Here is a 19465-nt window from a genome sequence, read left to right as displayed (position 1 = left end):
TTTTTTTTTTTATTTTCACGCCTGGGCGTTAAAAACTTCTGTGAAGCCCTTGGGGGTTCAAAGTGCTTACCACACATCTAGATAAGTTCCTTGGGGGGCCTAGTTTCCAAAATGGTGTCATTTGTGGGGGGTTTCCACTGTTTAGGCATATCAGGGGCTTTCCAAACGCGGCATGGCGTCCAATCCCAATTCCAGCCAAAAAAATCAAATGGCGCTGCTTCCCTTCCGAGCTGTGCCATGCGCCCAAATAGTGGTTTACCCCCACATGGGTATCAGCGTACTCAGAACAAATTGCACAATAACTTTTAGGGTGCTGTTACCCTTGGGAAAATAAAAATTGGGGGTGAAAAGATGATTTTTTTGTGGAAAAAATGATTTTTTAATTGTATGACTGTACGTTATAAACTTCTATGAAGCCCTTGTGGGTTCAAAGTTCTCACCATATATCTAGATAAGTTCCTTGGGGGGTCTAGTTTCCAAAATGGGGTCAATTGTTGGGGGGGTTTCCACTGTTTAGGTACATCAGGGGCTCTCCAAACGTGACATGGCGTCCGATCTGAATTCCAGCCAATTTTGCATTGAAAAAGTCAAACGGCGCTGCTTCCCTTCCGAGCTCTGCCATGCGCCGAAACAGTGGTTCCCCCCACATATCAGGTATCAGCGTACTCAGGACAAATTGCACAATAACTTTTGCAGTCCAATTTGTCCTGTTACCCTTGGTAAAAAAAAAAAATTGGACCTGAAGTAATTTTTTTGTGAAAAAAAGTTAAATGTTCATTTTTTTTTAAACATTCAAAAAATTCCTGTGAAGCACCTGAATGGTTAATAAACTTCTTGAATGTGGTTTTGAGCACCTTAAGGGGTGCAGTTTTTAGAATGGTGTCACTTTTGGGTATTTTCTGTCATATAGACCCCTCAAAGTGACTTCAAATGTGATGTGGTCCGTAAAAATAAAATGGTGTTGTAAAAATGAGAAATCGCTGGTCGACTTTTAACCCTTATAACTTCCTAACAAAAAAAAATTTTGGTTCCAAAATTGTGCTGATGTAAAGTAAACATATTATGTGAAATATATTACGTTTTTTGTGTGCCGTATCTCTGTGATTAAGGGGCATAAAAATTCAAAGTTGGAAAATTGCGCCAAATTTCTGTTTTTTTCCCCACAAATAAACGCAAGTTATATGAATGAAATTTTACCACTAACATGAAGTACGATATGTCACGAGAAAACCATGTCAGAATCGCCAGGATCCATGGAAGCGTTCCAGAGTTATCTCATAAAGGAACAGTGGTCAGAATTGTAAAAATTGGCCCGGTCATCAGTGTGCAAACCACCCTTGGGGGGGAGGGGAGGGGGTAAAGGGGTTAAAAAACGCATCCCCATGCAAATCTATGGGATTCCGCAGTTGCTGTGTCAATGCTGCGGATTTTACCACTGCGGAATCACATAGCGGTAAAATCTGCCGCGTGTCCATTATTTCTGCGGAATCGTGGTGATTCCGCCGCCGTAGGATTGCATTGAAACGCTCACTGGACTCATGTGGCTATGCCTACCATGTGTAAATTGAGCGCGTCATGTGCGGATGGTACCCAGGGTCTGGAGGAGAGGAGACTCTGGTACCATATCCCTGTAAATAATAGACTTAAAATAAAAAATAATGATATACTTACCTTCTGTCGCCTACGTCATCAGAGGTCATTGTCGCAAGGCATCCCTGGGAACGGAAGTTGCCACCAGCGAGAATGACGACCGGGAGGGCTCTGGGGGCCGACAGATGGCAAGTATATCCCTATTATTATTATTTTTTTTATTTTAAACATTCTATCTTTTACTATTGATGCTGCATAGGCAGCATCAATAGTAAAATGTTGGTCACACTTGTCAAGCACTATGCCTGACAAGTGTGACCGACCTGTCAATCACTTTTCCATTCTGCAAGCTAAAAACGCTTGTGTTTTGTGGGAAAACGCATGCGAATTCCACATGCGTTTTACTCGCAGCAGGGAGTTGCGGAAATGCTGCGGACATTTCTGCAGCATTTCTGCAATGTGGGCACATAGCCTTATAATTCAATCAGAGATGAAATTTCCGCAAGAGGCACATGGTCGCCCCTGCAAAAAACAATCACTTTTCAGCAAAGCAGTAACATAAATGTCAATGCAAAGAAAATAAGCAGCTTGCAGTAGTAGGATATTGAGCCTTGGCCGCAGGACCACACATCCCAAATAGATCTTCCCTAGTAAATCACAGCCGTTAAGTGCTAAAGCCCGGCTCAGTATGTCTGCCAGCGTATTAGGATGACACAAGACAGAAGCCTTAGGGCAGCTCTGTTTCAGCCACACCACCTGGATGTCTCTGGTCTAGGGACTGAGCTTCACACTGCATCATGAGCCCAAAATGCTTCACCCAGGAGTGAACGCTGCTCTGATCCGGCTGACACTGGGGACCAGACGCCGCACTGGGGCAGTACTATGTGCCATGGTTATTAGCTGCACCTCAGAATATATTATAGTGTGTATGTATATACATACAGATAGATCTCTGTATCGTTTGTGCATTATTTTCAATGATGCACATTGGAGCATACATTACTGTGGCTGGAGAAAGTTACATGCACCCGCTTGTCACTCACAGAAATGGGTAACTATGTATTACATGTCCATGGGTACAACAGAGCAAAAGGCCCTGCCAAACAGGCGTCTTCATATACTCCTCAGTGATTGAATTGCAGTGAGGATATAGTAGCGTCTGTGTGTGGGTCTTTATAAATCACCACTAGAATCCTCTTTATTCATTTATATACAGGGTCATAGTGTGAAAATATTTTCCATAGGTTATTGAAGGATCCAGCATGTCTGATCGCTTTGTTGTGCAGTGCATAAGCCTGTGTCAGCGACTTTCTTGTAGAGCGAGCACATAGACGCCCTCCGCTGAGCTTTCCAGTGGATGGGAGATGGCTGTCAGCCAGACAATCCTTTAACAACGGAGTATGGAGGCTTTAGCGTTTGCTTACCCAGATCTAGATAAGCCCAGTGGGTCCTGTGTATCTTTCCAGGCTTGTGTGGCATTGTCACCCGCCCTGGTTAATGTTTGTTCCTTAACTGCAGAATTACTATCATTAATATTTTTACAATGTCCAATTTGTTTTTCAATGCTGAAATTATTGCCAATGTAGTGGTCCCTCAAGTTTCAAAGGAATTTGTCACCATTAAAAAATGCCCTTTTCTCAAACCTGAGCCGCTCAGCACACCACTTCTCCTCTGCACTGACAGCGGACGCTTCTGAGCCTCTTGGCTCATTGTTCTGCCTTCGTTTCTGCCTATCACTGACCATTTAATTGAGGCAACTCTGCAGAACCTTGTCCTCCCACTGACAGAGAAGCTGACCATGACCTTGACAGTTGTCTGCTGGCTGCACTTAGGGGGTGATTGCACTTAGGGGTTTCCCTAATCGGGCTCTGATTCATTATCCGTTATTCTACATGAAGATTCTTGCATTATGTACACTTGTCTATTCCTTCACCTGCCCCAACTCCTCCTTTCATTCCCTCCCACCAATACAATACTTTTTCTATATACTGCAAATACTAATCTGTTGCAGTATATAGACAAGATGACGTTCTCGTGTAATCACATGCAGACAAAGATGGCATCCCATCGGCACCCCGGAGTGTGATTGACGGCAGCATTTAAATGATTTGGCTGCCGCAGTCAGGGCAGGCCCTGGTCACTGCAGCTGTAGGCTTATGATGGCATAACACAGCTGGTATGTGTCAGCCATGGTGAGTCTGCTGTATACACGGAGGCACAACATGCGACGATGTTAAAAGAAAAAAAAAAAAATTAGACAGAAAATGAATAGTGATGAGCAGAAGTGTTCAATATGGTGTCATCCGAGCATCTGGGAGTGCTTGGATAGTATGTCAGAGTCCCTGCGGCTGCATGATTCGCGGCTTAGACAGCTGCAACATATACGGGGATTCTCTAATGAACAGACAATCCATTCATGTGTTGTGGCTGTCTAACAGCCACAAAACATGCAGCTGCAGAGACTCGTATTATCCGAGCGTGCCCAAGATACTCGCATAACACCATATCAGAGCCCATTCACTCATCACTAAAAATAACTTAAATTTAAAAAAGTAACACTTTTCTATCACGTATTAAATACATTTTTTTTTTTTTTTTACAAAAATCTTGTAATTTTAACCTGCTTTCTACTTTAATATTGGGTTCATACTATTTGTTCTGCACAGAGAAATGTCCAGCAACCACATGTACATGGGTAACAGTACACTGGCTCTAACTCATTGACTTTTCCAGGAATGCTTAGCACACATGCCCTGTCATCTGGGCTGGGGTCATTGTGAAGGGAGGGGGAGGAGGTGAGCTGTGACTGCCTGTTGTGAATGGTGGATCCTGTGTTCTCCCCTGTGTCCAGAGGTCTTGCTTGTCCTTGTAGTGATAATGACTGCTCAAGTCGCCTGTACAGAAGTGTGGGTTTTTTTTTTTTTTTTTTTTTCTTTTTTTGTACACAATTATATGGATAGGTGAGTCTAGTTCACTTTTTTAAAACTGTTCATGCAAAGGTTTAATCAGCAAACTTCTTCCAAAATGGCCTTCTGTAGGCATGTTAGAAATGCACGTTGGGGCATAGAAAACCATAGCAGAAGTCTTAGGCTATGTGCACACGCTGCGGTTTTGGCCCTGCGGAACCGCAGCAGTTCCGCAGACATGGTACAATACCATGTAACCCTATGGGTTTTCAAAACCCCTGTGCTCACGCTGCGGTTTTTTCCGCGCGGTTTTCCTGCAGTTTTTTTTCTGCAGCATGTCAATTGTTTCTGCGGATTCCGCTGCGGTTTCACACCTTTAACATAGTAGAGGTGTGAAACCGCAGGCCAAACCGCAGCAAAACCGCAGGTCACTTTACCTGCGGTTTTACCTGCGGCTCCGCGGGAAAAAACCCGCAGGTGAATCTGCAGCGTGTGCACATAGCCTTACTGGTTCCAACCCCTCCCCCCCAAAAAAAATAAAAAAATAAAAATTGGCAGAGTCATAGAGCATATGTCACAACTCTTGCAGCCCTAAAAAGTCATTTTGCCCCTATTGAAGTCTCTTAGTGTTTCCACCCTCTAAGATACTCCTTTCATGGCACCAATAAGGTATGATTTCAAAGATGGTGCACTCCAAACACAATATTACCCCCACAGTCAATTCCTCCACAGTACCCCACACACGTTATGACTCTACAGTACTCCGTCCCCTACCGCCCACCCCCGCGCAAAGTATGATGGCCCTTCTCACAATATGATGACCCTACACAGCCTTCCACACAATATGATGGCCCTCATTACAGTATAGTGCCCCAGAAGCAACCCTCCTCAGTATAATTGCCCCCCACAGCCCTCCAAACAGAATAATGGCCCCCCACATAGCCCACCAAATAGTATAATTTCCACACAATTATTTAAAATAAAAACCTCTCCCATTTTCCCCGCTGCTCTCGTCTCTGCAGCACGTGGTCTGAAGTTCTGCACAGTGGGTGAGATTTAGTGATGTCATTGCAGTGTGTGTGTATGCATATATTGTAGATGGAGGCCCTGTAATGTCACGATGAGGGCAGGCTTTGCAGTATTGAGAATCTCTCCCCCCCCCCCCCCCCCCCCATGTGCTCTCTTATATGACCTGTCTACCCTATATGCTATCCCCCTTGTCTGCTGTCTCTCTCCTTCCTGTGCTGTGTTCTCCCCTCATGTGCTATCCCATTTGAGCTGTCTCCCCCCTGTGCACTGTCTCTCACCCCTGTGTCTGACCGTGTACAGAACATACCACAGCTCTTGGGCAGGGGAGGAAGCAAAAGGCAAAACTGACATTACAGCAGGAGATCACAGAGGATACATTTGAATCTTCTGTGCTCCCCTGCTGTAATGTCAGTATTGTCTTTTGCTTCCTCCCTTGCCCAGGAGATGTGTTCTACCCCGTACACTTTGTATATAACGCAGACATTTTTAAAATTAACTTTTCTTTCGTGGGAAAACCCCTTTAATGTGACCAGCTTCCTTTGCCTTTTAGACAAGTTTCGCATCTGCCGCCGGGATCAGCCGAATGATTCACTGCGCCTGAGCGGAATTCGCGTAGGTGCAGTGCGACTGTGTTCCGCTGGTGGTACTGTGCAAGAGGCTGTGTGAGTGTGGTGTGTACGGCATATAGAGTGTGTGTGGTGTGATGGTGTTCCGCTGATGGTACCGCGCAATAGGTTGGTACCAGCAGCAGTTTTCATATGGAGACACCCATCACTTGGGTGTCCCAATATGGCGGTCGGTGAACTTCCTCCGCTTGGAATTCTGGGATACGGTGACATATGGACAGAACAGGAAATGAAAACATTACAAGGCCATTATCTAAATAGATAGGCTTTGGCTTCTTCCCAGTCCAATCAGCTCATCATGTCATCACTGTGAGTCCAGATAATAAATCCCCCTGAGGATACCGCCTGTCACAGGACAAGGCTTCAGGAACTGCTCATATTAGTCATTGAGAAATGTGGTATTACATGGAGTCTGGCCAAATCAATGAACAGCCATGTAATACATGGCCGGTGCACCAAAGCTGGAGCTGCTCATTCCAATAGATAGAGGAGGATTCAGATCCTGAAACTCCCCTGTATGGCGTTCTTGTGCTTTAATGTGACATTAGGGTAGGTCCTTGTCCACATCCCTCCATTGTTCCTCTGAGCTCAGTAATGCTTTTTCCTTATCAGGTAGACTTCTCTGTTAGTGGGGAATATTGTCACTTATGTGCACTTTTATCTTCATTAACTGATTTAACAAATTTGTGTAGATTCTCAGAGCGCTGCACATGGCCGTCAATATTTCTTCCTGTTTTGTTGGAACCTTCAGCTGCCCCCAGTATAAGGGCCTAATGCCAGCCTCACTGACGTAGACAACGTTCCTGGGGGATATCGGTGGTGTCTGGTTCGAAATAGAAAAGCGACTACACCCCCTGAGCTACCGCTTTGACAGTGAATGGGATCCTCACTAGTCACAGACCTGCACCTTAAGGTGATTGTAGTACCCGCTTAAGGGGTTTTGGAAAACTTCTATCCCCCTGTTGCAGTTTGTTTAAAAATGTTTTTTCTTTATCGCCTTATTGGGGGACACAGAATACCATGGGTGTATGCTGCTGCTGCTAGGAGGCTGACACTATGCAAAAACAAGAAAATTAGCTCCTCCCCGGCAGTATACACCCACCGACAGGCACCAAGCACCTCAGTTTGTGCTTAGTGTCTGTAGGAGGCGGACCGGGATCTCCCCAGATCCGCAGTTTTAATCCAATTTTCCTTTCAGGTTTAGTTTGAACTTTTTAATTTTTCCCTCTTTTCTCTTTTAGGTTCTTTTCCATCGGGAAACAGGGTATATTTATCACTCTGATTTCCCATATCATGCGGCTGAGCGAGCAGTGTGGTGTCACCCACATCGCAACTCTCAGTACCGCAGGCAGGACTTTTCCCTATCACCTCCTGGTGACAAGGGTTACGGACAGGTGGCTGGTCCTTGCCGATTCCCCCTCCTCACCCCTTTCTCGGGACAGGGCTGAGAGGAAGACGGCGATCGCATGTGTTTCAAGCCGTCTTCTGCAGGATGCGGGTACAGAGGACTCCTTCCCCTCCCAGCGGCCTGCCGTTTCCCCATGGGCCCCTGTGGTCATCCTCTTCTGGGACGTCAGGTAAGTGCCTGTACGTTCCCTCCGGCCCCGCATAAGCTCCAGTGACATGGGAGAAGAAGGGACCTGGTTTTACAGTTCCACAAGTTTGAATCTCCCGCCCTTTTCTGCCTGTCACGCGCTCAGCACTTGCCTTTCTTCACTTTCCCTGCTCTAGCCAGGGAGTCTACGGGGATCCCCTCACTCACCGCAGCGTCAGGACCCTGTCAGATCATCCTTAGCGCGGTATGTCGGGCATGGGGCTGCGGCGCCTTCACGGTGGGAGGCACTTTCACTTTCCCCTCAGCGCGGGGAATTCCTCTGCTCTCCCTCCTCCCTTCCTGAGCGCGCTCTTTTCAGCGCGCCCTTTCTAGCCCATCACAGGGCTTCTTTCTCTCTTGGATGCCAGCCCCCTCTTCTGCCATGCCCTCCCCAGGCGCTATTAACCAATCACGGCGCGGCCGCTAAGCTCCGCCCCCATCTCCCAGCTCAGCGTTTCCTGATGCCTGCACACTCTTCCTGCGCTGCTTGGGGGACACTTCGGCGTTTTTCTTCTGCTGCTCACAGAATCTCGGTAGGCTCGGCTCTGGGACAGGGATTAGCTCCCCTCGGCAGTTATTCCCTAATATCTGCAGCCAATCAGTGCAGTTTACTTATGCCCAACCCTTCAGGGGATCTCTGCTTCAGGCCCACCGCTACCTATTACGCCTGTGCGTGCTGTAAAAAGAAGTGGGCATCGGGTCAGTCGTCCCCATTCTGCCCCCCCTGCAGTCCTTCAAATATGTCAGCATCTCAGGAACGCACAGAGTCCTGGGCGGAGGGCGCTCTTCCCTCCTCTCTCCCCCCGGAGTGGGCCGTTACAATGTCACAGTCTGTTTCTGACTTGACAAAAGTATCACAGTCGCTGGTCCAGGTCTTAGAACGATTACCTCAGCCACCTCTGCTCCGACCACCTCTCGGGGTGAGTCGTCCGCACCTGACCGCGACCTTCAGAGAGACAGACAGGGAAGGACTTCTAGGAAGCGGGCTCTGTCCACTTCGTCTTCGGGCTCGCAGGGCCCTTCTGCGCCCAGGCCTCCTCCTTCCTCGGATGACAATCTTCAATCAGGCGAGGATTCTCATTCGGAAGCTAGCTCAGAGGGGAACAGCGTTTCTAAAACGCGGGACATGGTCGATAGTCTTATTGCAGCTATCTTCCAAACACTAAAACTTAAACAGGATGAGGCTCCAACTCAGGAAAGCTCTGTTCTCCTTAGACGAGCCAGACCTCCGTCTCGAACCTTTCCCAATCACGACGATTTCGACACTACCTTATCCAAACACTGGGAGCGCCCTGAGCAACGGTTCTCAGGCCGCAAGTACTTGGACGTTCTGTACCCCTTTGACGCAGAACTGCTCTCAAAGTGGTCCAAGGCTCCCGAGGTAGATCCTACGGTTTCCCGGATAGCCTCAAAAACGGTGCTCTCTCTGCCAGACGGGGCATCGCTCAAAGATCCTACTGACAGGCAGATTGAATCTCTGACTAAGTCTATCTTTGAGGCATCTGGCGCCTCTCTCTGCCCTATTTTTGCATCCACCTGGGTGGCGAAAGTCATTTCCGCTTGGGCAAAAATTCTTCGCAGAGGCATCTTAGCGTCAGCTCCTCAAGACGAGTTGGCAGATCTTGCAGATCAGATTAACCAGGCGGGAAAATACCTTTTGGCCGCCTCCTTGGACGCGGCCGGCTGCGTAGCAAGGGCTAACAGCAACATAGTAGCTGTACGCCGAGTCCTTTGGCTAAAGTCATGGAAAGCGGACACTACTTCGAAAAAGTCGCTTACTAATCTGCCATTCCATGGCTCTAGGCTCTTTGGAGCAAAGCTGGATCAGATAATTGCCGATGCCACTGGAGGTAAAAGTACTTCGCTTCCCCAGTCTCGACCAAAACGTCCTTTCAACAGAAGGGGGTTTCGACCGTTCAGGCCCTTTCGTCCCTTCTCTGCCATGGAGAGAGCCACTCAACAGGATCGGCCGCCTGCCACCAGGGAGCGGGATCAGAGGAAACCTTCCTACAAACCCGCTCCTCGCTGGAGATCTAGAGGTCAATATTCCAGATCTGCAGGAGCCAATTCCGGCAGATTTTCGTCTAAGTGACGGGTCACCCCCACCTGGAATTTCTTCCAGGGTGGGAGGCAGACTTTCCTTTTTCGCGGATGCTTGGCTGTCCGTTGTCGACGACGCTTGGGTCAGAGAACTCGTCGCGTCCGGTTACAAAATCGAATTTGCTTCACTCCCGAACAGACGGTTTTTCCGGTCTCTGCCTCCGCGACAGCGGACCCAGATTCCGGGTTTTCTGCAGGCCATTTCCTCCCTTCTTTCCGCCGGAGTCATTGTTCCCGTTCCCTCAGACGAACGGTTTTCCGGGTTCTACTCCAATCTCTTTGTGGTCCCGAAGAAAGACGGCTCTCTTCGTCCTATTCTGGACCTCAAATTGCTCAATCGCCACGTGAAGATTCTTCATTTCAAAATGGAGTCTCTTCGGTCGGTGATTGCTTCCATGGAGCCCGGGGAATTTCTCTGCTCAGTGGACATTCGGGATGCCTATCTGCACATTCCAATTTGTGTGCAACACCAGAAGTATCTTCGATTTGCGTTTCAGGGACGCCACTTTCAGTTCACAGCTCTTCCTTTCGGCCTGGCTTCAGCGCCCCGGGTTTTCACGAAGGTGATGGCGACCGTCATGGCCATCCTTCGCTCCAGAGGGATCCTCATCATCCCTTATCTGGACGATCTTTTGATCAAGGGTTCGTCTCGCCAGGACTGTCTCTGGAGCCTTCAGATAACCCTGGACACTCTCGGCCGCCTAGGTTGGCTGGTCAACAAGGAGAAGTCCATTCTGATCCCCACCCAGCGTCTGACCTTTCTGGGTATGGAATTCGACACGGAGCTAGCCCGTGTTTTTCTTCCAAAGGAAAAATTTACATCTCTGTCCAAGGGCATCAGAACTCTCAAGAGGCCTGCTCCCATTCCCATTCGGTTCTGCATGAAGGTCCTAGGGAAGATGGTGGCCTCCATGGCAGCAGTGCCCTTTGCACAGTTTCATCTTCGCCCCCTCCAGCTGTCTCTGCTTTCAGCCTGGGACAAGACCACGATGTCCTTGGACCGTCCTATTCGGCTTCCTCTCAGAGTTAGGCAGTCTCTCACTTGGTGGCTACGGCCAGCGTCAGTTCTCCAAGGGAGGTCATTCCTTCCGCCTCAGTGGCAAATCATCACCACAGATGCGAGCCTTCTAGGATGGGGAGCCGTGTTCCATCAGAAAGCGGCCCAAGGCTGCTGGAAGCCACAGGAATCTCTCCTCCCAATCAATATTTTGGAGATCAGGGCTATTTTCCTGGCCCTTCTTCATTGGCAACCCCTCCTCTCCGGCAAGCCGGTCCGGATTCAGTCGGACAACGCCACGGCCGTGGCGTACATCAACCATCAGGGGGGCACGCGCAGCAAACAAGTAATGTCAGAAGTGGCCAAGATAATACGCTGGGCAGAACGTTACGTTCCGACAATCTCCGCCGTCCATATTCCAGGGGTGGAAAATTGGGCAGCCGACTTTCTGAGTCGCCAGGGCCTAGCGTCCGGCGAATGGTCCCTGCACCCCGCGGTTTTCTCTCAGATATGCGACCGTTGGGGCACCCCGGATGTCGATCTCATGGCATCTCGGATGAACCACAAGGTGCCGCAGTTCGTAGCCAGGTCCAGGGACCCTCTAGCCGTCGCATGCGACGCACTGGTGACTCCGTGGTCCCAGTTTCAACTTCCGTATCTGTTTCCGCCTCTGGCATTGATCCCTCAGGTGGTCAAAAAGATAAAATCGGAAGGCGTACCAGTGATTCTAGTCGCTCCAGATTGGCCAAGACGGCCTTGGTACGCGGAACTGGTCAACATGCTCGCGGACGTTCCCTGGAGGCTTCCAGACCGTCCAGATCTTCTCTCGCAAGGCCCCCTTTACCACGAGAATTCTCAGTCTCTGAGTGTGACGGCATGGCCGTTGAGACCGCAATTCTGAAGGAATCAGGTCTGTCCAGTCAGGTTATTCAAACTATGATCAGAGCCAGGAAACCAGCCTCTTCCCGCATTTACTATAGGTACTGGAAGGCTTTATTCCGTTGGTGTGATGATAACAGAGTCTTCCCAATGTCTTTTTCTATCCCGTCTATCCTGGGGTTTCTTCAGGCTGGGTTAGACGCGGGTCTGTCCCTCAGTACACTCAAGGGCCAGGTTTCCGCTCTCTCTATCCTCTTCCAGAGAGAGCTAGCTTCTCTACCACAGGTCAAGACCTTTCTACAAGGGGTTTCCCACGTGGCTCCTCCTCATCATTCGCCAATAGACCCGTGGGATCTCAACCTCGTCCTTAGCGCGCTCCAGAAGGCGCCGTTCGAGCCTCTCCAGGACATTCCTCTGTCCCTTCTCTCTTGGAAGGTCACCTTTTTGATCGCCATTTCATCCATCAGAAGAGTTTCTGAATTGGCGGCTTTGTCATGTCGTTCCCCTTACCTCATTCTCCATCAGGACAAAGCCGTTCTCAGGCCCGTTCCTTCCTTTCTTCCGAAGGTGGTTTCCGCTTTCCATATCAATGAGGAGATCGTCCTTCCTTCCTTTTGTCCGGCTCCATCTCATCCTCTTGAGAAGTCTCTCCACAAACTGGACGTAGTTAGAGCCCTGCGTGTCTATCTTGCCAGGACCTCTTCCTTTCGTCTGTCCGATTCGTATCGTCTTCAGGAAAAGCGGCCCCCTCCGGGAGTAAGAGCTCATTCCACCCGGGCTGTGGCGGCTTCGTGGGCTGCTCGTCACCAGGCCTCGGCCATGCAAATTTGCAAGGCTGCAACCTGGTCATCTTTGCACACCTTCACGAGGTTCTACAGGGTTCATACCCAGGCCTCGTCTGATGCTGTGGTTGGTAGGAAGGTTCTGCAGGCGGCGGTGGCTCACCGGCCGACCTAAGCCTTTCAGTTACTTTCGTTCCTTATTGCTGTTCCCACCCTTGGGACTGCTTTGGGACGTCCCATGGTATTCTGTGTCCCCCAATAAGGCGATAAAGAAAGATGGATTTTTGGTTCTTACCGTAAAATCTCTTTCTTGGAGCCTTCATTGGGGGACACAGCACCCTCCCTGTTTCAGTTGTACCGTGTTGGGTCTTAGAGTCCCTTGTTGGGTTGGTACATATGGTTGGAGTTTTTTCTCGTTGCTTCTCCTACTGCTTTTTCACCAACTGAGGTGCTTGGTGCCTGTCGGTGGGTGTATACTGCCGGGGAGGAGCTAATTTTCTTGTTTTTGCATAGTGTCAGCCTCCTAGCAGCAGCAGCATACACCCATGGTATTGTGTCCCACAATGAAGGCTCCAAGAAAGAGATTTTACGGTAAGAACCAAAAATCCATCTTTTTTTAAAAAATGCAGCTTAGTGTCCCCAGGTCTGCCCTGAGACTCTTCTACTGCTCGCAGTGTCATTGTCTGCAGCTGTTACGTGATGTCAGTGCTGCAGACACTAACCAACACTGGGAGCAGTGCTGGAGACTCCGCGCCTGGACAGGGGAGGGTAAGTAAAAGACCGTATTTGAGGAAGGCACCAAGATGTGATGGGGATAACACTGATACTTGGTACAACCCTTTTAACAATCATCCCAGGCACTGGGGATCTCAAATAATCTAGTCGTTAAGTGCCAGTAGTGTTCAGACTAGTTAAAAGGCTTGAATCATACAAAGAAAAAGGAAAACCATATGCCATAAAAACAATAGAATTTTATTATAAATAGATTATAAAAAGCATTGAAATACAATGCAATCTTATATGGAGGCAATAAATGCAAAAGAACAACGGCCTATGCAACAGGTACAATAAATTATGCGTACATATGTAATTCAACAGTCCATATGGAGCTAAAAAGGCTTCCAGGGAAATGATTCCCAAAATATGACGGTAATAAAGGACTATATCAAATACTACTAACATTTAAAGCCCACAGAAGCCCTACTCATAAAGTGGCATTAATATATATACACACTGTTCAGGGTATTCATCATACAAAAAGTAAGTAAAATGTATCAAAAGTATAAACCAGTGTTTAAAGATGCCTACATAAATGATGGCATACGGCCATGAAATAAAATCCTCAATCACAAATGTGGGTATAGGCCGTTGTTCTTTTGCATTTATTGCCTCCATATAAGATTGCATTGTATTTCAATGCTTTTTATAATCTATTTATAATAAAATTCTATTGTTTTTATGGCATATGGTTTTCCTTTTTCTTTGCATGATTCATTAATTTATTGGAAATGCTGCCGCTATTAGGCAATATATAATAGTGTGATATCTGTAGTTAAAAGGCTTATCCAGGGAATAAAAATACACTTTAACGTGGCCATAGCTGATACAGGTTTCCAAAGGTGCTATGCGGTTAAAGAAGTTACTTGGCCGTCCTTCAGGCGTTCTCTGTGCCAAAGACGCTCTTTACTTTACAATACTAATCAATGGGACAGCTCAGAAGGCAGTAGGACACATTTTCAGCATCTTACCAGCTTTTTTGCATAGTTTCCTCCAGGGCTGTGGAGTCGGTAAGCCACAGTTGCGACTCCGACTCCTGGATTTTATCAGGCTCCGACTCCGGCTCCGACTCCGACTCCTTCATAAATGGCCAATTCATAACAACAAATTTACTGTTGTAAAATATTAAACATCGTGCTTATTCAGTTTCACACCATCATATAAGTAATCAGACCACTTAGAGCAAAAACTACAATTATTAGAATACAATTAGAATATAGCAAATACCTTTTATAAACTTTTCTAAACTGTAAGTAAATATGCAATAAACACTTTTATGCAGTTAATAAGAAGAAATCTATAAATTTGTCCTCAGAAAAAGTATTGCCTCTGTCAGATCCTCCTTCATGGATGCCCTCAAATCTGACCTAATTATTTTGAGAGCAGAGAACAACCTCTCTACACTAACTTGTGTTGGTGGCAAAGCAGTAACCACTCGGGCAACATCTCTGACAATGTCAGGATACAGAGGAATCGCTTGTTACACTGTTATTTTTGATGAACGGTCAAATTTCTCAATTTCTTTTAGTGCACATGAAAAATTCTGCTGAAATGTACTGGCTGTGTTCCTTGATGGGGATGACTCTTCTATGCGGGAACGCTTTGCACGGTCCTTGTGATCCAAATATTTTTCGAAATTAAATTCTTCATCAGTTGATGATGAGGGTGAAGATGTGGCAGGACGACCAAATTCTTCTTGTTCCTCCTGACTGTTCTGCAACCCTTTCATCCTTACTGCTATTTCAAACAGAGCTTCTTTTCCTTTACTTAGCTATTGATCATCTAGAAGAATCCGATGCATTGGGTCTACATAAACAGCTGCCAAAAGAATGTTATTTTGTAATAGTAGCTCCTCTCTCCGTTTCATTGATGTAGCAATGCCACTTGCAATTAACCCTCCTCTTTGGGACAGGCGAAACATCAGGTTCTTCCACTCCTTTAAGAAAATACCTGGAGTTAAGTCCTCTGCTTGTAATTTTTTAGTCACTGTAAATGGGTGCTCTAGCAATTTTTCCAGCTCAGTCACCTGATTCCACTGACTTTCATTTAGCGTCAGTTGAGGGTTAGCCATGTCTACAAGAAAGGTTTTCAGTTCAACCAAGCGCTGAATCATTAAGTAAGTACTGCCCCATCGTGTGGCTTGATCAATAATTGCCCCTTTTCCAGCACGTCTCTTCAAAATTGAGTCAACTTTAGGGGTTCTAGCAACAGTAGCCAGTTTTCTCACCTTTCCAATCAGTGCAGCAGCATGTCCTTCTTGCAGACTGTCTCTTATAGCCAGCTGTAGCGTATGCACAACACAGCGCATGTGATGAATGAAAGAACATATTGACACAGTTTCAACAAGATCATCTAAACTATCATGTTGCTGTTCATCTGAAGCAACTTCAGTTTGCTCCTCAGTTACAATACTGTGTTCCTCTATTTCAAACATTTCTGTGTCTGTGGACCCAGAATGTTCTTCTAGCTGCTGGTCACCATCATTACTCTCATTCATTAGCTTAATAGTACTTATCATATTTGAAGCATTGTCAGTTACGACAGAAAGAACTTGCTCTTTTTTAAGTTCATAGTCTTGCAGAACCTTTTCCACCAAGACCTGGAGAAGCTCACTGGTGTGATGAGCTTTGGTGTCTTTTACTGCCAATGTCTTGGTAACTATTTCATTTTTGTCACAAACAAATCGGACATTGATGGCAAAATAGTTCACTCTGTGACGTGTGCAGGCATCCATTTTAAGAAACAGAAAGCGTCCCTTGAGAGTTTTTTTAAGTTCTTCCTTTTGTTTAAAAGCTTCTTCGATTACTAATTTTATAATACTCTCTCTCTCCAGAGAAACACCAAGCTTGCGGGCCATTTCCCCATTCAGACACATAAAAGCTGGTCGTGAAAATAATGAAATAGGCACACTATCCTTTACAACAAGCTCTATGATCTGTTTTTTAAATGTATCTACTGTCATTGTCACAGTAACTTTGTCACTGACAAAATATCTTGCAACTGATGGCTGAAAAGTTCTCTGCTCCTTTGTTTGGCTGGAAGAGCTGGGCACTGGTTCATTGGTTTGGATGCAGTCTTTCTCATCCACTGCTTTCAGTACTTCTGGATGAAAGCACTGTAAATGTCTCTTTAGATTAGAAGCTCTGGTAGGAGCATTTTTATCTTTGCCTGAATATGCACTCATCTTGGCTTCACAGCATTTGTTTTCGTCTGGATCATTTGTCATACACTGACAGACATAATGTTTTCTATCTTGAGTGATGGTGAAATGTTCAAATACAGCTGATTTAATGTGATGCTTCTTTGACATTTTAATTCTGCATTCACAATCCAAATGACAATTGTTTTTCCTAAAAACAATTGTACAAAATTATTGCCAGGTCGTACAACTGATATAGTGGTCAGTAATACTGTTATTATTCCTCATGTACTCACAGTTAACTGATGCAAAGTTTGTTGAAAGGATAATACTTCTTACAGTCTTCCCCTTCTGAGTAGCAGGCAGGTGTGAGATGCTTGGAAGACGCACACCTAGTATGATCTAGTCTAGAGGAGGAGCTTTACTACTAAGAATTTGCAACACATTTTCACTTTCAGTTTCATACATTGTAAGTAGGGGGGTTGGGGCAGCATGAGGTTAACCAAGTATAAGATTAGATAAGGGCAGTGGAGAACAGTGACACACAAGAAGTAAGAAATGTCTCTATCTCCAGCAGAACTGCTTATCACTGTTGTTCATAGTTTGATAGAACATATATATTTGAGTAACATTTATAAAATTCATATGAAAGTTCAATTATGAAATATTAATACATTTTTTTTAAAGCTGCAGTCGGTACATTTCTACCGACTCCGACTCCGAGTCCAACCAAAACTAACTCCGACTCCACGACTCCGACTCCGACTCCACAGCCCTGGTTTCCTCATTGTTGAATGACGTTGGCATAAATAAAAAACCCTGTTCTTAAAACGCTGTTAAAGTTGCCCAAAGTATGCTTGAAAGACAACTGCCTTCTGTCAAACATCAAAAAAGCACTCTGTAAATGACTAAAACAAAAAAAACAGCTGGTGCTTTTGGAAGGCTCTTCCTTTTGGGAAACTGCGTGTTTGGCCACAAATACCCAAATACTCTTTACATACTCTAATTTGCCAATTCTGGCTATTTTTCAGGGGTCCATGGTTCCATCACATCAGCCACATGTCAGACACAGATATACTAATTACTAATCTCACTTGTGGTCGTGCCAAAACAGAGTTTGTTAACATTTTGGATAGGTTTGACTTTGTACATGTTCTCTCCAGTGACTTGTATGCATTGTGTCCTCACCAGATGAGGCGGTACATTGCACCCTGTGGAATAGCATTCTTTGCCGCCCTTGGAGTTAAACGTGGGATTTGGAAGAGACATTTTCATTTTCATACGGTTGAGTGTTCCTTCCAGGACGAGTAAGTTACATCCGAGAACTTCATTCCTTGTCCTCTGTGAATTTTTCACAATTTTTTTTTTTCTTGGGAGTTTTTTTTCTTACCTTAACTTGCTTGAATGAATGCCAGATTGTGTTTTGGATTAATTGGACGTCTTTAGAAAAGTATGCAGTAATTCCTGTCCTTACGGGGATCTTGGCCTCCTATGTCAGCATTGCCCTAAGCAATCTGACACTAAAACCAGCCGCAGCAAACTACAAGGTTCGGGTATACACTCACTGGCCACTTTATTAGGTACACCTGTCCAACTGTGTGTTAAGACTTAATTTCTAATCAGCCAATCACATGGCGGCAACTCAGTGCATTTAGGCATGTAGACATGGTCAAGACAATCTCCTGCAGTTCAAACCGAGCATCAGTATGGGGAAGAAAGGTGATTTGAGTGCCTTTGAACGTGGCATGATTGTTGGTGCCAGAAGGGCTGGTCTGAGAATTTCAGAAACTGCTGATCTACTGGGATTTTCACGCACAACCATCTCTAGGGTTTACAGAGAATGGTCCGAAAAAGAAAAAAAATCCAGTGAGCGGCAGTTCTGTGGCCGGAAATGCCATGTTGATGCCAGAGGTCAGAGGAGAATGGGCAGACTGGTTCGAGCTGATAGAAAGGCAACAGTGACTCAAATTGCCACCCGTTACAACCAAGGTAGGCAGAAGAGCATCTCTGAACGCACAGTGCGTCGAACTTTGAGGCAGATGGGCTACAGCAGCAGAAGACCACACTGGGTACCACTCCTCTCAGCTAAGAACAGGAAACTGAGGCTACAATTTGCACAAGCTCATCGAAATTGGACAGTAGAAGATTGGAAAAACGTTGCCTGGTCTGATGAGTCTCGATTTCTGCTGCGACATTCGGATGGTAGGGTCAGAATTTGGCGTAAACAACATGAAAGCATGGATCCATCCTGCCTTGTATCAACGGTTCAGGCTGGTGGTGGTGGTGTCATGGTGTGGGGAATTTTTTCTGGGCACTCTTTGGGCCCCTTGGTACCAATTGAGCATCGTTGCAACGCCACAGCCTACCTGAGTATTGTTGCTGACCATGTCCATCCCTTTATGACCACAATGTACCCAACATCTGATGGCTACTTTCAGCAGGATAATGCGCCATGTCATAAAGCTCGAATCATCTCAGATTGGTTTCTTGAACATGACAATGAGTTTACTGTACTCAAATGGCCTCCTCAGTCACCAGATCTCAATCCAATAGAGCATCTTTGGGATGTGGTGGAACGGGAGATTCGCATCAGGGATGTGCAGCCGACAAATCTGCGCCAACTGTGTGATGCCATCATGTCAATATGGTCCAAAATCTCTGAGGAATGCTTCCAGCACCTTGTTGAATCTCTGCCACCAAGAATTGAGGCAGTTCTGAAGGCAAAAGGGGGTCCAACCCCTTACTAGCATGGTGTACCTAATAAAGTGGCCAGTGAGTGTATATTAGTTTAAAGTTGTCTAAGCGTTTCAATGGCCAATTTTTTTATGTGTTGGAGGTAAGCCTCCCCTGATGGTAGATGTCCGGGGGTATGCGGATGTGTTGCCATGATCCCGCACTCCTGTGGATGGCGATCATCGGAGACCTTGATTTCTGCGATAGACAGCTAGAAGACTAACAGTGAAAAGTGTATGTATGTATATATAATTTGGTTGGCTACCATTGTTACTTTTTTAAAGTAATTTTTACATCAATAAAAATGTGAGTG

General features: G+C 46.2%; 1 protein-coding gene across 6 annotated transcripts in view; it reads left to right on the top strand.

Annotated features, from left to right (window-relative positions):
• The window catches only part of PARG (poly(ADP-ribose) glycohydrolase), a 216297-nt gene that overhangs the window by 53374 nt on the left and 143458 nt on the right, over positions 1–19465 (top strand). The window contains exons 1-2 of one of the 6 annotated variants that reach the window (XM_073574843.1): positions 6944–7064; positions 17611–17726. The exons of 4 other annotated variants lie outside the window; for them this stretch is intronic. In XM_073574843.1, coding sequence (XP_073430944.1) covers positions 7029–7064; positions 17611–17726 — 152 coding nt within the window. In that variant the 5' untranslated portion in view covers positions 6944–7028. Of the gene's footprint in view, positions 1–6943; positions 7065–17610; positions 17727–19465 lie in introns of those variants that run through there. One more of the 6 variants, XM_073574844.1, reaches the window with a different exon arrangement.

Source organism: Dendrobates tinctorius, unplaced genomic scaffold (assembly GCF_039654945.1).
Source record: "Dendrobates tinctorius isolate UK_male_01 unplaced genomic scaffold, ASM3965494v1 ptg000040l, whole genome shotgun sequence".
Classification (NCBI taxonomy): domain Eukaryota; kingdom Metazoa; phylum Chordata; class Amphibia; order Anura; family Dendrobatidae; genus Dendrobates; species Dendrobates tinctorius.
The sequence above is the reverse complement of the archived record's forward strand: the minus strand, read 5'-3'. Positions and strand labels throughout refer to the sequence as shown.